Source organism: Vulpes vulpes, chromosome 5 (assembly GCF_048418805.1).
Source record: "Vulpes vulpes isolate BD-2025 chromosome 5, VulVul3, whole genome shotgun sequence".
NCBI classification, from domain to species: domain Eukaryota; kingdom Metazoa; phylum Chordata; class Mammalia; order Carnivora; family Canidae; genus Vulpes; species Vulpes vulpes.
In genome coordinates, this window is record NC_132784.1 from 83,626,121 (window position 1) to 83,638,870 (window position 12,750).

At 34.7% G+C, this 12,750-nt stretch overlaps 1 protein-coding gene across 1 annotated transcript in view; it reads left to right on the forward strand.

Moving 5' to 3' along the window:
* The window catches only part of PDHX (pyruvate dehydrogenase complex component X), a 64,419-nt gene extending 51,941 nt beyond the window's left edge, over positions 1 to 12,478 (forward strand). The window contains exons 8-11 of the mRNA XM_026012753.2: positions 803 to 861; positions 4,395 to 4,553; positions 8,640 to 8,704; positions 11,341 to 12,478. Coding sequence (XP_025868538.1) covers positions 803 to 861; positions 4,395 to 4,553; positions 8,640 to 8,704; positions 11,341 to 11,599 — 542 coding nt within the window. The 3' untranslated portion in view covers positions 11,600 to 12,478. The remainder of the gene's footprint in view (positions 1 to 802; positions 862 to 4,394; positions 4,554 to 8,639; positions 8,705 to 11,340) is intronic.
* Positions 12,479 to 12,750: the final 272 nt, after the last annotated feature.

Consider the following 12,750-nt stretch of genomic DNA (forward strand, 5'->3'; position numbering starts at 1 on the left):
GTAGTTTACATTTTGCAACACTTTCCTACCCGCTGGGAAAAGCAAAAGTGTAAATCAGATGCTTTCGTTATGATCAGCTCTGTGGGAAGGGAGGGGACCTTAGCTTTATCTTGAAATCATTATGTATACTGGAAGGAAATTGATTCAAATGGAATCACCATAAAACTAGACAGAAAACCTCATTTTGTTCAATGCACTAGGACCTGTGCCAACATTGCTTCATCTTTGGCCTTTGCTATATCCTGTTTTGTTAAGTTAAAAAGCAGCTCAGTGGTCTTAAATTTTTTTTGGTATACACTCCATTAGTAAAAAAATCTCTCTAGATACAGGTAGATAGATATAGAGATCTTTAAAATGTATGTTACCACTGTTCAAGTATAATCAATAATATTATAAAGCATATGCAGGATAAAGACATTTGAAAAGGGTGAGAGAGGAAAAAAAATGAATCACCGTAGAGAGACCATTTGTGTTTTTAGAGACATAGGAGTTGGTTCTTTTCTTTTTATTTATGCTTATACTGTGTCCTTCAGGTTCTCGTGTATGATATCTGAGCAATTTAAAAGAATTGTAATCAAGGTCCAGAAGTAATCTTTTACATTTGTGGTTAATATTATTTATGCAGGACCTCAAATAATATAGAAGTTTTTGTAATTAGGAGACTCAGTACCATCTAAGCAAGCAAACAAAAACCTGTAATATTTTTCATTGTAATTTATTAATGAACAAGTTTGAAATCGTAATGGCCAATGTTAAAATTTCATTATGAACGCTAATTTTGATATGCTTGTTTTTCTTTCAGATGACATTAAAGTATCAGTGAATGATTTTATAATCAAGGCAGCAGCTGTTACTCTTAAAGTAAGTAGTAGACCCCAAATCATTTTGGCTTCTAAAATGGACTCATATCTTGGGATTTTTATATGGTAAATAGAACTGTCATTTTTAAGTCCCCAAAATTATATAATCTTATTGCTGAAAATATTATGTCGTTTAATCTCATGCCCTCAGTTTTACAGATGAAACTGAGAATCATTGGGACTCAGAGCTAATTATAGCAGAATAAAGGTCATTTATTCAGCCAATAGTAAGTAACTGATTTCCTGTCATGTACTGAGTGCATTTAGGAAAACAGTGGTGAACAAAAGCTGACACATTTTTGCTCTTCTGGGGCTTATAGTGTCGTTGTTAGAGACCAGTATTTGTCAGATAGTGAAAGTACTGGGAGAAAGAGAAAGCGCTACAGAATAAGTAGGGGTATCACGGTGCACACAGTTTGGCCAGGAAGGCCTCTCTGACAAGGTGGTGGTGGAGCCAAGGCCTGGAAGAGAGCATGTGAGCCACAGAGCTCTCGGCTAGAAGAATGCTCCAGGCAAAGGAAACTGCAGGCAGAAGGCTGGGAGAAACATGCTGCGGTGCCAGGGACACAGTGTTTCTGGAGGAGGAAAGGTAGCAGATGAGATTAAGCAGAAGAAAGAGGAAGGAGTTGCGAGGGCCCTAAAGTGGATGAAGCCTTGGTGGCCCGGGAAGACTAGGGAGTTTCTTTCGATGAAGAAGGAAGCCTTCAGAGGATTTAAGAGAGAACTGATGGAGAGGGTCCTCTGGTGGTTTGTGGAACACAGCCTGTGGGGAGGCCAGGGGGCAGCCGTGTGCTCTCCTGGGAGGCTGTGGACAAGGACAGTGGTTTGGACTAAGATAGCAGCTAGAGGTGAAGCTGGGGTGAAGGCCAGATTTGGGATGCATCTCAAAGGTAAAGCCAACCAGATTTGCTAATGGATTGGATGTGGGATGCGAGAGAAGGGGTAAGGACTTGGGCCCGAGCAGTGGGAGGAATGGAGTTTTTCACGTACTGACATTGGGAAAGTGGGAGAGGAGCAGGTTTGAGGCAGGTATCTAGAATTGGGTTTGGATCTGAAACCCAGGCTTCCTGCCTTCTCGCTCTGCACCATTTTCTGCCCTGTCTTTCTGTGACTGGACTGTTTTTCTGGATCACTGTGTTTGTTAAGTGCTGTATTTAATATATACTTACAAGATATTTCTTTTTATTTCTTGAACAGTACAGTAATAGAGAATTTTAAAGTCATGCCTTTTCTTAGCCATTCATATCTAAGTGTTCATATGGCTTTTGCCTTTTGACCAGATAATATTTTGAATTACATCATGAATTATGAACCATTCTTGCCCTCCTTAAGTGAATCTCTAGTGTTCATTACATTTCATTTCATAATTTTGTATCAGGAGAACATAAGTAATTATAATTTAAATTTTGTGCTAGTTTTGTCAAGCTTTTCTTTTTTTAAATTAGTGGCTTCTTAAGGTGAATTCAGGTACTTCTCCCCTTTCCTTTCTCTGTGCTTATTTCAATATTATAAAGGTTTTTATTTCTTGAAGCTTTATAGAATTCACCAAAAATATGAGTCTAGTTCTATTTTAGGGGAAAGAGCCTTGACAACCTTCTCATTTTTCCCCTGTAATTATTGAACTGTTTAATTTTCAGCTTTTTCTTGAATTGATTTTGGGAACTTCTATATTCCCAGAAAATCACTGACTTCATCTGGATTCCCAAACTTATTATCCCATCATTTAAATTTGCTTCTTATATTATTTTAATGTTCTCAATGCTGGCATTGTTTTAAACTCTGTCTTTTATTATTGCATATTTGTGTCCTCAGTCCATTTATATTGTTGCCTTATGTGTTCCTTCTGTCATTTCCTTAGCTTTAGAATGGGATTAGGTTAGACTTTTCTTTGAAAATATTTTGTTAGAAAATGTGAATGTGTAATTATTATAATTAGGAATAGGAATAAGAAGGTTTAAGAATATGAATTTTTCCTTTGACTGCAACTGAGACCCATAGGTTTTTGTTACGTAGTTCTGTAATTACATTTATTTACCAGATATTTCTCACTTAGGCAAGATTTTTTTTTTTTTTTCCTCTTTTAAGGCCCATAGTGTTTCCTATGAATAATTTAACATTTTCTGGGGGTTAGGGACTTCAGTCTTTATTATTTTAACATAAACAAGCTTTGATTACTTTGAATGAATGAGCTGAGCCTTAAGAGACAGAGAAGGGCCAAGAGCAGTTGAAAGCAATGCAGTAGAGGGTGCCTGCGTGGCTCATTCGGCTGAGTGTCCAGCTCTTGATTATGGCTCGGGTCATGAACTCAGGGTTGTGAGATGGAGCCCTGGGTCAGGCTCTGCGCTGGGTGTGGAGCCTGCTTAAGATTCTTTCTCTCCCTCTTCCTCCGCCTGGCCACTCGCCCATGTGTTCGCGTGCTCACTCTCTTGCTTTCTCTTTAAAAATAAGAAAGAAAGAAAGAGAGAGAGAGAGAGAGAAAGAAAGAAAGAAAGAAAGAAAGAAAGAAAGAAAGAAAGAAAGAAAGAAAGAAAGAAAGAGAAAGAAAAGAGAAGAAAGAAAGAAAAAAGAAAGAAAGAAGGAAAGAAAGAAAGAAAAAGAAAGAAAGAGAGAGAGAGGACAGAGAGAGAGAGAGAAAGAAAGGAAAGAAAGAAAGAAAGAAAGAAAGAAAGAAAGAAAGAAAGAAAGAAAGAAAAGAAAGAAATGCAGTGGGAGTGAGCATAGCAGGACGGTGAGAAGCCCATGTATGGTGGGGAATGCATCTCCAGGGAGTGGCCATAAGTATGATTAGGTAGGCTGTTATCAAAGCAAAGAATTTTTGAGAAAAGAAATTAGTTTGTAATTTGTTTTTCACCTTAATTTCTCTGATACTTGGCAACAGTGTCAGTTTATACTGTCTCCAGGTGTTTACTGATTTCTTCTGCTCTTTTCATCCTCCGTGTATATATGTTAAATACAAGCATGCTCATACGTTTGTCATATGTTTATGAAGTCTAGGAAATCTCTTTTAAATAGAGAAATCACTTATTAAGGCCAGATGATTGATATCTCTCCCAGGGCTGTGCTAGAAAATAGAGCTTCCTACATGCCATAGGAGTAATGTGGTTGAATGTCGCTACCCTGTCCCCTCCCCTCTTCTCCTCAAGGCCATTTCGGTCAGCATATGAGGCAGGAAGTATAACAAATGTTAAATGCTTTTTAGCAATCAGGTTTAACAAAGGGAGACCTTTTTTTAACCATCATCTGTTGTAAAGAGATCAAAACATGTACATCAGCATTTCTTGAAGCTTGCCTCAAAAAACATGGTGTGTTTATTTTTCCTGAACATAGAAGACATTTAACACAGAGATCCAAACCATTATTTCAAACTGAGTCTTCATTTATTTGCTTTTGTCCACCTATATTCACTTTCAGAAAAGCGTAATAAAGTTATTTTTCTGTAACCACCTTGGTCTACTAAAGCTACTGCTTAAAAAAGAATAAAAATAAATAAATAAAGCTGTTTCCTTAGAGTGACATGTTTTTTCCTTTTCCTAGCAAATGCCAGATGTTAATGTAAGCTGGGATGGAGAGGGCCCAAAGCAACTGCCCTTTATTGACATTTCAGTGGCTGTGGCAACAGATAAAGGTTTAATTACACCAATCATAAAAGATGCTGCTGCTAAGGGTATACAGGAAATTGCTGACTCTGTAAAGGTATGTCTTAAGAAATATTGTGCTTTCAAAGTGTTAGTATTTACTTTCTGGTAAAGTCTTGACATGAACTAGTCACACTGTGATGTATTTCCAAGTGACCATCAATCATATGAAAGTTTTTAAGTTTTTATTCAAGTATGACTTACTTTAAGAACATTTAAGATTCAAAAATTCAGAAATAATATACAGATAAATGAGGATCAACTATATTCAAGTTACAGGTGAATGCTTTATTTCCCAAAGTCTAAAATTCAACTCTATTTAGATAGTTTTTGTTTGTTTTTTTAGATAGTTTTAAAGTTAAGGCTGAAACCATATTTCTATGAAGGTTGTAATGGAGAGACTTCACTGCTCAGTGTTTTATTCTTCAAAATTGATTTTATTCATTTCCTCTCTAGAATGGAAACCACTAAAAGTACTTAATATTCCAGAGGCAAAAGTACTGAATTTTTTTCTGAGTTTCTTTAAAAGCAGTTTTTATAGCTCCCATATGGAGGAGTCTGATTTCTCCCAAAATATCCCATTGAATAGACAGGAACATAGGCAGTAGGTCAGCTCTGACAACCACTATAATTTCCAAAGGTATTTTTTGACAGAAATATCATGGCTCTTATAGTGTTAGAATTGAAAATTTCAGATTCATTTAGTTAAGTGATGCTTTTCTTTTTTCATTTACCAAAGACCAGTTATATGCATAGTGGATGAACAAGTTATAAGGAGGAATTAAAAGTAGAAGATAAGATTTCTTTGGAGAGTGGATAGTATATACACATATACATAAACTTGCCCAAAATACATGAACACAAGTTAATCTACTTTTTTTTTTTTTTAAGATTTTATTTATTTATTCGTGAGAGACATAGAGAGAGAGGCAGAGACACAGGCAGAGGAAGAAGCAGGCTCCCTGTAGGGAGCCCGATGCAGGACTCGATCCCAGGACTTCGGGATCATAACCTGAGCCAAAGGCAGATGTTCAACCACTGAGCCACCCAGGCATCCCCAAATTAATTAACTACCCACTGAAAAGATCTGCAGTATGTTTTTATAGATAAAAATACAACTGTTTTTCTTAATTGAGCGGTAATTTGACCAGTTCAAAAATCAAAGTAATATAGATTGGTTTACTGAGATAGTTATATGCCTTTTATTCATCAGAAGTCTTCAACAGCAATGAGAATTCATCTATTTTAGGGTTTTTGTGAAATTCAGATGAGACTGCATTTAACTATAGAGTTAGAATTTACTTTAATATTCTTTATATATTTTTCTTGTTTTTTAATGTTTGTCTATTTCTTATATTAAATTTTAAAAATTAACCATTACAGGAAGGTTTCTTTGACTTTGACCAAGTTACTAATTTTACTATGCTAATACATTCAGGAAGAACCTAGGATGCGGTGGTAAGGAGGCTATGTGAGCAGCTTCTCAGCGATGGGAAGGACAGTCTTAACCCTTTGGAATGTCCCAGGGCCTCTCTGGTGGTCCTTGAAGCTTCCCTCGGATTCCCACCAATCCTGTGGTTCACTGTGCTCTGGCTACTTCTCTCTGCTTCCCATTCTCTCTCCCACCCTGCTGTCTGTGAGGAACACTCCACTCTTGTTCTTAGGATATACCAGATACTAGGCCAAGCACTTGATTTAATTGTCTTAGTCCCATGTTACAGTTGAAGCCTTCATTTCCCCATTTCAATATTGAGGAAACAGAGTTTTAGTGCCTTTAGGAAATTTGCCCAAGGTAATGCATTTAGAAAATAGTAGAAGTGAGGATTTATTTAAATCTGGGCATTTCTCAGTTCAGATGCCCCTTTCTTAGGCCTTCTATGGCTTCCATAGCTAAAGTAGCTTTCTGACATTACCTGTTTTACTATCTTTATGCAACTGATCAGTCTTTGAGGCTCCCTTGTTTATTTATGATCTTTCTCCCTTCTGTCTGATTTTGAGGGTCTTTTTTGTTCTTTCCATATAGCCAATTTTACAAGAGTGCATAAAAATCACAGATGCCCAGTGAATTTATTTTTTTAATTTTCAAAAAATAACTTTACTGAGATTAATTTTTCAAGGAGTTTGTAGGTTTCTGGAACTCCTTTTATGGACCTGAGTTAAGAACACCTGCTCTAAGTTTTTACTTCTTGACCCTCGATAATCTCAGGGATGTCATTGTGTGGTGCTATAGGCATGCCTCTGCTGAGTTCAAGTTTGTATCTCTAAACATAAAGTAATATAGTAACAAACCTTAGATCCCATGCCATTCTTAATTCTTCACTAATTGTAACAATTTTAAAAGTAAGGCAAAGTTTTACTTGATTTATGCAGTTAAATTTTTTAAGTGAATTAGTAAGGAATGTAACCTATTGTAAAAATATTTGCTGGTCATCTTGTATTACATCCTTTCAAGCTGGAGGCTTCAGGTAACATGTGTTTTGATCTTAAGTTTACATTGCTGGGAAATCCCAGTGAGAATTAACTATTTTCAAAACCAGTGATCCTCCTCAGAATTACTCTTATTCCAGGCCTTTAAAGTTCATTGCTAAGAATGTCCTGCTGGTATGTTTAGGGTCTACAGAGATTTTTTTTTTTTTTAAATTTTATGGGGACTTGCAATCCAGTTTTTTAAATGAATATCTGTGCTATTTCTTTTAGCCTGGTAACTCATCAGGATTCTTGAGATCATCTGCCTTAAAAGAAATGCCTTTCAGAGTTCATATGATACATGCCTGTTTATATCATGTGAGCAGTCACATTGCTTTAGGCAGAAAAAATACGTTTGTAGATTGTCTTCTATTTCTGATAATCCAAGGACCATACAAGTCTAAGTTCATCTTTTCAGTTTTCATTTTGGATCTAAGTAGTTTTATAAATAACTACATCCAACTGGTATAAATATGTAGTTATCTCAGTTGTCAGAAAGTCGCAGTGATACGTTGAGAACATTTTTAGACTTTTAAAGAATGTTTTTCTAAAAAATTAAGTCATCTCTGGTTTAAAGTTTAACAGTTGCCAACAGTGATTGTAATTGTACCTGTGTTAGCTATATAGTACAGAAAATTAAGCCTCAGATTTATTTCATCTCCCCAAATGACAGTAGTTTCATTTCTCTCTTCCGTTCATAGTAAGTTAGCTCATTATTAATTTTTCATATATAACAACTCAACCTCCATTCCTTTGTTTTTGAAGCATTATTTTAAAAATAAAAATTAGCATAGGTGTGGTTAATTGCAAGTGCAAGTAAAGGAAATTTTAACTACTTAATGTCACTTTCAGTGTCATCTGTCTTCTGTCAGCTTTTAGAAATCAGTTTTGCCAATAGTGACACGAAATTACTACGTTCTTCTATATCTCAAGGCAGTGCAAATTGTACTAGCTCATTCAGGAAATGTTTCAGCTGTAAATCAAGAACCAAGAAAATGTTTATGTTCTACTACTTTGTAATTCCACTTCTGAAAATTTATATAAAATAATTGAAAAGTCAGTGAACCAAAGTAAAACACTGGGGACATGATTGAATTATGGCAGATGTAGTATTTAGAATGTTAAGCAGAAATTAAAAAAATATATATAAAGACTAACAACACAAAAGATTCTCAGAATACTGAGAGTAAAATACAAAACTCTACTTTTTTTTACAACTGTCTGAAGTTATATATATGTATATGTCACATGTAAAGAAATACTGAAAGATGGAAACTAATATTGGTTATAGGATTTTTGCCAATGGACAATTATTTAAAACCAACTGGGTTGACAGGAATGGCTTCTTCTACTACTGTGTCTTAAAAGAAAGAAATTCTGTAAACAGAATAAATTTCATTGTTTTCTATAGAAAACACTGAAATGTTCTACATAGTAATGGCGTACAGGGTAATTCTAACACTTGAAGAATTTTTAAAGGGAAGTAATTTTTGTAGAGCTGTGATTTACATTTTTAGCTTCTTAGACTCTCTGCACTTATTCATTTTTTAATTGTATTAAAGTCAAGTCAAGGCATATCAGAGATGAAGGCATACCCTATCCAAATATTTTAAGTGACAAAATGAACCCTGTAACATGATGTTGGTTGTCATGTTGTATTTGTGTTTTTCTTTCCCAGGCTCTATCAAAGAAAGCAAGAGATGGGAAACTGTTACCTGAAGAATACCAAGGAGGATCTTTTAGGTAAAATTTAAACTCTTAATTATCAGTAGCATCAAACAGATAACAGACCTAGAAGTCTGTGTCATCAATCTGTTTAATTCATTTTTTTGAAACACTTTTTTTAATTGAAGCAACATATCAAGGCTAGTAGGAACTCACTAGGGTTAGCTAGTTAATTCTTCAGGTACTCTCAGAATGACATCCAGTTTCTGCAACTTTAAAAAAATATATTTACAAATACAATACATTTATAAACCTCAACTTTTTTCTACTTGTGCTCTCTTATTTTAAGGTACTTTGGAGGAAAATAGTGACACTTAGGCCCTTTAGTTATTATCAGCTCTTTTCTTAAGTGTCACACACAGTGTGTATACTGAGTATAGCATGAATGTTTCAAAAAGTGGAGAAACCTGTGTATCCAACCAAAGCAAGATATAGACCATTTCCAGCATCCCAGAAGCTTCCCTTACCTTGCCAAAGTAACCACTATTCTGAAAATCATCACCATAGATTTATTTTGCTCCCTGTGGTCTTTATATAAATCAAATATATTCCTTAGTGTCTGACTTCTTTTACTTAACATTAATGTCTGAGATTAACCACATTGCAGTGTGAAGCAGTTTTTATTGCAGTATATAGTATTTTATCATATGTTGTATGAGTATGCCACTATCCATTTTACTGTTGGGCATTTGTTGTTTACAGTTTGGTGCTATTACAAATAATGGCGCTATGAACATTCTTTTATTAGTGTCTTATGGTGAGTATATTTGTTTATTGACCTGAAGTGAAATCCCTGAATTAAAAGCCTTAATGGATACTGCCCAACAATTTTCCAGAATGTTTTCCCAAATTTATACTTAGAATAACAGTGTATGAGAATTCTCATTGCTTCATATTCTCACCAACACTTAGTAATGTCAGGTTTTAAATTGTAACAGTTCTTAGAGCATGTTTTTGTACTCTTTGTGGTTGGGGAAATGCAAATTAGTGATGCTGAGTACTATTTTCATTTATAGCCTTTTGGATATCTGGTAACTTATCAGATAAAGTACCTGTTGATGCCTTTTGTCCATTTTTAAAAATGGAATGTGAGGGTTCTTATTTCCAGATACACAGACTTTTATAGGATACATACTATTTCAAATACATTTTCCAACTCTGTCCCTTGCTCTAGGAACTTTCTTCAAGGTGTTTTTAATGAACACAAGTTCTGAATTTGAAATTTTATTCATTAGTATTTTTTTTTACAGTTGGTACTATTTGTTTTATGTGTGGAATTATTGCCTATCCCAGAATCATGAAGTTATTTTTCTGTGTTATTTCCTAGAAGCTTTATAACTTTTCACATGTAGATCACAATCTATCTAAAACTGGATTTTGTGTGTGGTATGAAGATAAAAGGTCATGATTCTCCCCCCCCACTCCCCATATGGATATTATGTTGACCCAGCCTCACTTATGGAAAAGCTTATACCTCCATGGCACTGAAAGTGACTGTGTATGTGTTTGGTCTCTTCTGTATTCTGTCTTTAATCGGCTAGTTTGTCCATCCCTTGCTCAGTACCACCAAACTGTAACTGGTGATATCTGGCGAGGAAAATCTAATTTTTTTCACCCTCACAGTTGTCTTTCCTGGCTCTTTATATTTCTAAATAAATTTCAACATATCACTTTCCGCATATAGACACATACATAGAAACTTTACTGGAGGTTATTTTTTTAAACATTTTATTTATTTATTTATTTATTTATTTATTTATTTATTTATTTGTTTATTTATGGGGGGAGAGAGTGTGAGCACAAGCATGAGTGGGGGGAGGGACAGAAGGAGAGGGGGAGAGAGAATCTTAAGCAGACACCACACTGAACTCCAAGCCTGATGCAGGGCTTGATTCCAGGATCGTGAGATCATGACCTGAGGCAAAAATCAGAGTCAGATACTTAACTGACTGAGCCACCCAGGCACCCCAACCTTGCTGGAGTTTTGATTGGGATTGCATTAAATCTTTTGATCAGTTTGAGGAGAATTGACATCTTTACAGCATTGAGTATTCTAGGTAGTGAACATGGTATAAACCATTGTTTATTCAGTTCTCTGGTTTCTTTCAGTTCTGTTTTGTAATCTATATAGAGGTCTTATATTTGTTTCATTAGATGTATTTCTTAATATTTGGTTTTTGCTACTGTTGTAAATTTTAAAATTTCATTTTCTAACTACAGCAACGTGTATATAGATATAAAATAGTTTTTTATATTGACCTTTTTATCTAGTGACTTAGCTAAATTCACTTATGAATCCTACTAGTTTATCTGTAGAATCTTCAGTTTTCTGTGTACATACACTCAATTCATTTGTGAATAATGACTTTTATTTCTTTTTTCCAGTCCTTCTTATATTTTATTATTTCTTTTTCTTGTCCTAACCCACTTCCAAGGACTTCCAGTTCATGCTGAATGAATGTTCATATTAGATACACTATTTATAAGTGTGTTGTTTTTGATACTGCTGTAAATAGTTATCTTTGTCTTTGGCCTTGGAATAACTTGGTAAGATTCTGTATCACAGTGTTTTAGTAGAATGAGAACATGGGCTTCTGGAAAAGGATTCTTTGATTAAGGACATGCCACTTTCAGAGCTTTTTGTTTTCCCCTAGTATTTCCAATTTGGGCATGTTTGGCATCGATGAATTTACTGCAGTGATCAACCCTCCTCAGGCCTGCATTCTGGCTGTTGGGAGATTCCGACCTGTGCTCAAGCTCGAGCAGGATGAAGAGGGGAATGACAGGCTGCAGCAGCGCCAGCTTATAACAGTCACAATGTCAAGTGACAGCCGAGTGGTGGACGATGAACTGGCTACCAGGTTTCTTGAAAATTTTAAGGCAAACCTGGAGAATCCTATCCGACTGGCCTAGTCCTCCAAAATAAGAAGTTGGCTTTGGCTTAGTTAATTGTATAGCTGTTAACAGAATCTACACTGTAGGAAAACAATTAGGTATATAAGCGTGATGTGGGTGAGTTGTTTATTTATTTAAAAAAGGTGAATGAGTTTGGCCCAGGTTGTCTTCATTTTCAGTTTGGGTTTAATGGTGTAGAAATAAATAAACTGTAACTAATAAAAAAGAACATTTGGTTAGTCAGATCCATTTTTAACCTCTGGTGCTGTACTAAAGTGGAATTAAACTTGATGTAAATTAAATGTTTGGCTTATTTGAGCATTTTAGACAATATGAGAATGTATAATAAATTATAAAGTCAAAAAATTGTTAGAACTAATTATGTTGAAGTTAGAAGTGATCTTCAAAGAGAAGCCCATTAATTTAAGCAGTGGGACCTCACTTTTTATAAGCCCTGCTCTAGATATACTTGAACAATTTAATATATGTACAGTTTATTCTGGATAATAGTAAGTAAGGATCACATTGTATTAGGGGTTATGGCAACATTATTGAATTTTTTATGTATATAAAGCCATAGGTCTTAGAGTGGTTTCTATCAATCTTATTTTTCACTTCTATGACACTGTGAACTTCTAAAGAAGAATTAAAAAGTCAAAAATAAGAGCGAGAGAGAGACCAAAAAATTTGTTTCAGTAATAAACTATAGTTAAGATATCTAAACTTTCTGAAATAAACTATTCATCTTCATATTAAGTTGGAATATATTAAAATAAATTATGCTATTTCCTACCAAACATTTTAAATTAGTGTTACTTTCAACACAAAATGTTGGTTTTTTTAGTGCATTTTAATCAAGTTTGTATTGTGCAATAAAATGTGAGAAAAAAATAAAAATTTCTACTGTATTTTAAATGTTAGGACATGGAAGTTTAGCAGAACCTTGAAGTAAGTTAGTAATTTGCCTGAAACAGCTTATAAGGAATTCTACAGGAGGAAAGATATGATGATATTAGGAAAACAATGGATATGGAATATAAAACTTTGAAAGAGAGTGGAAGGGAAAGTTTACAAAGTAGGCAAAGGACTCTTCTTTTTATTCTGTCAGTAGTATGAAATTTTCACTAATTATTGTAAAAATTAGAAGGGCTTATTTTTCTCTTTTAACA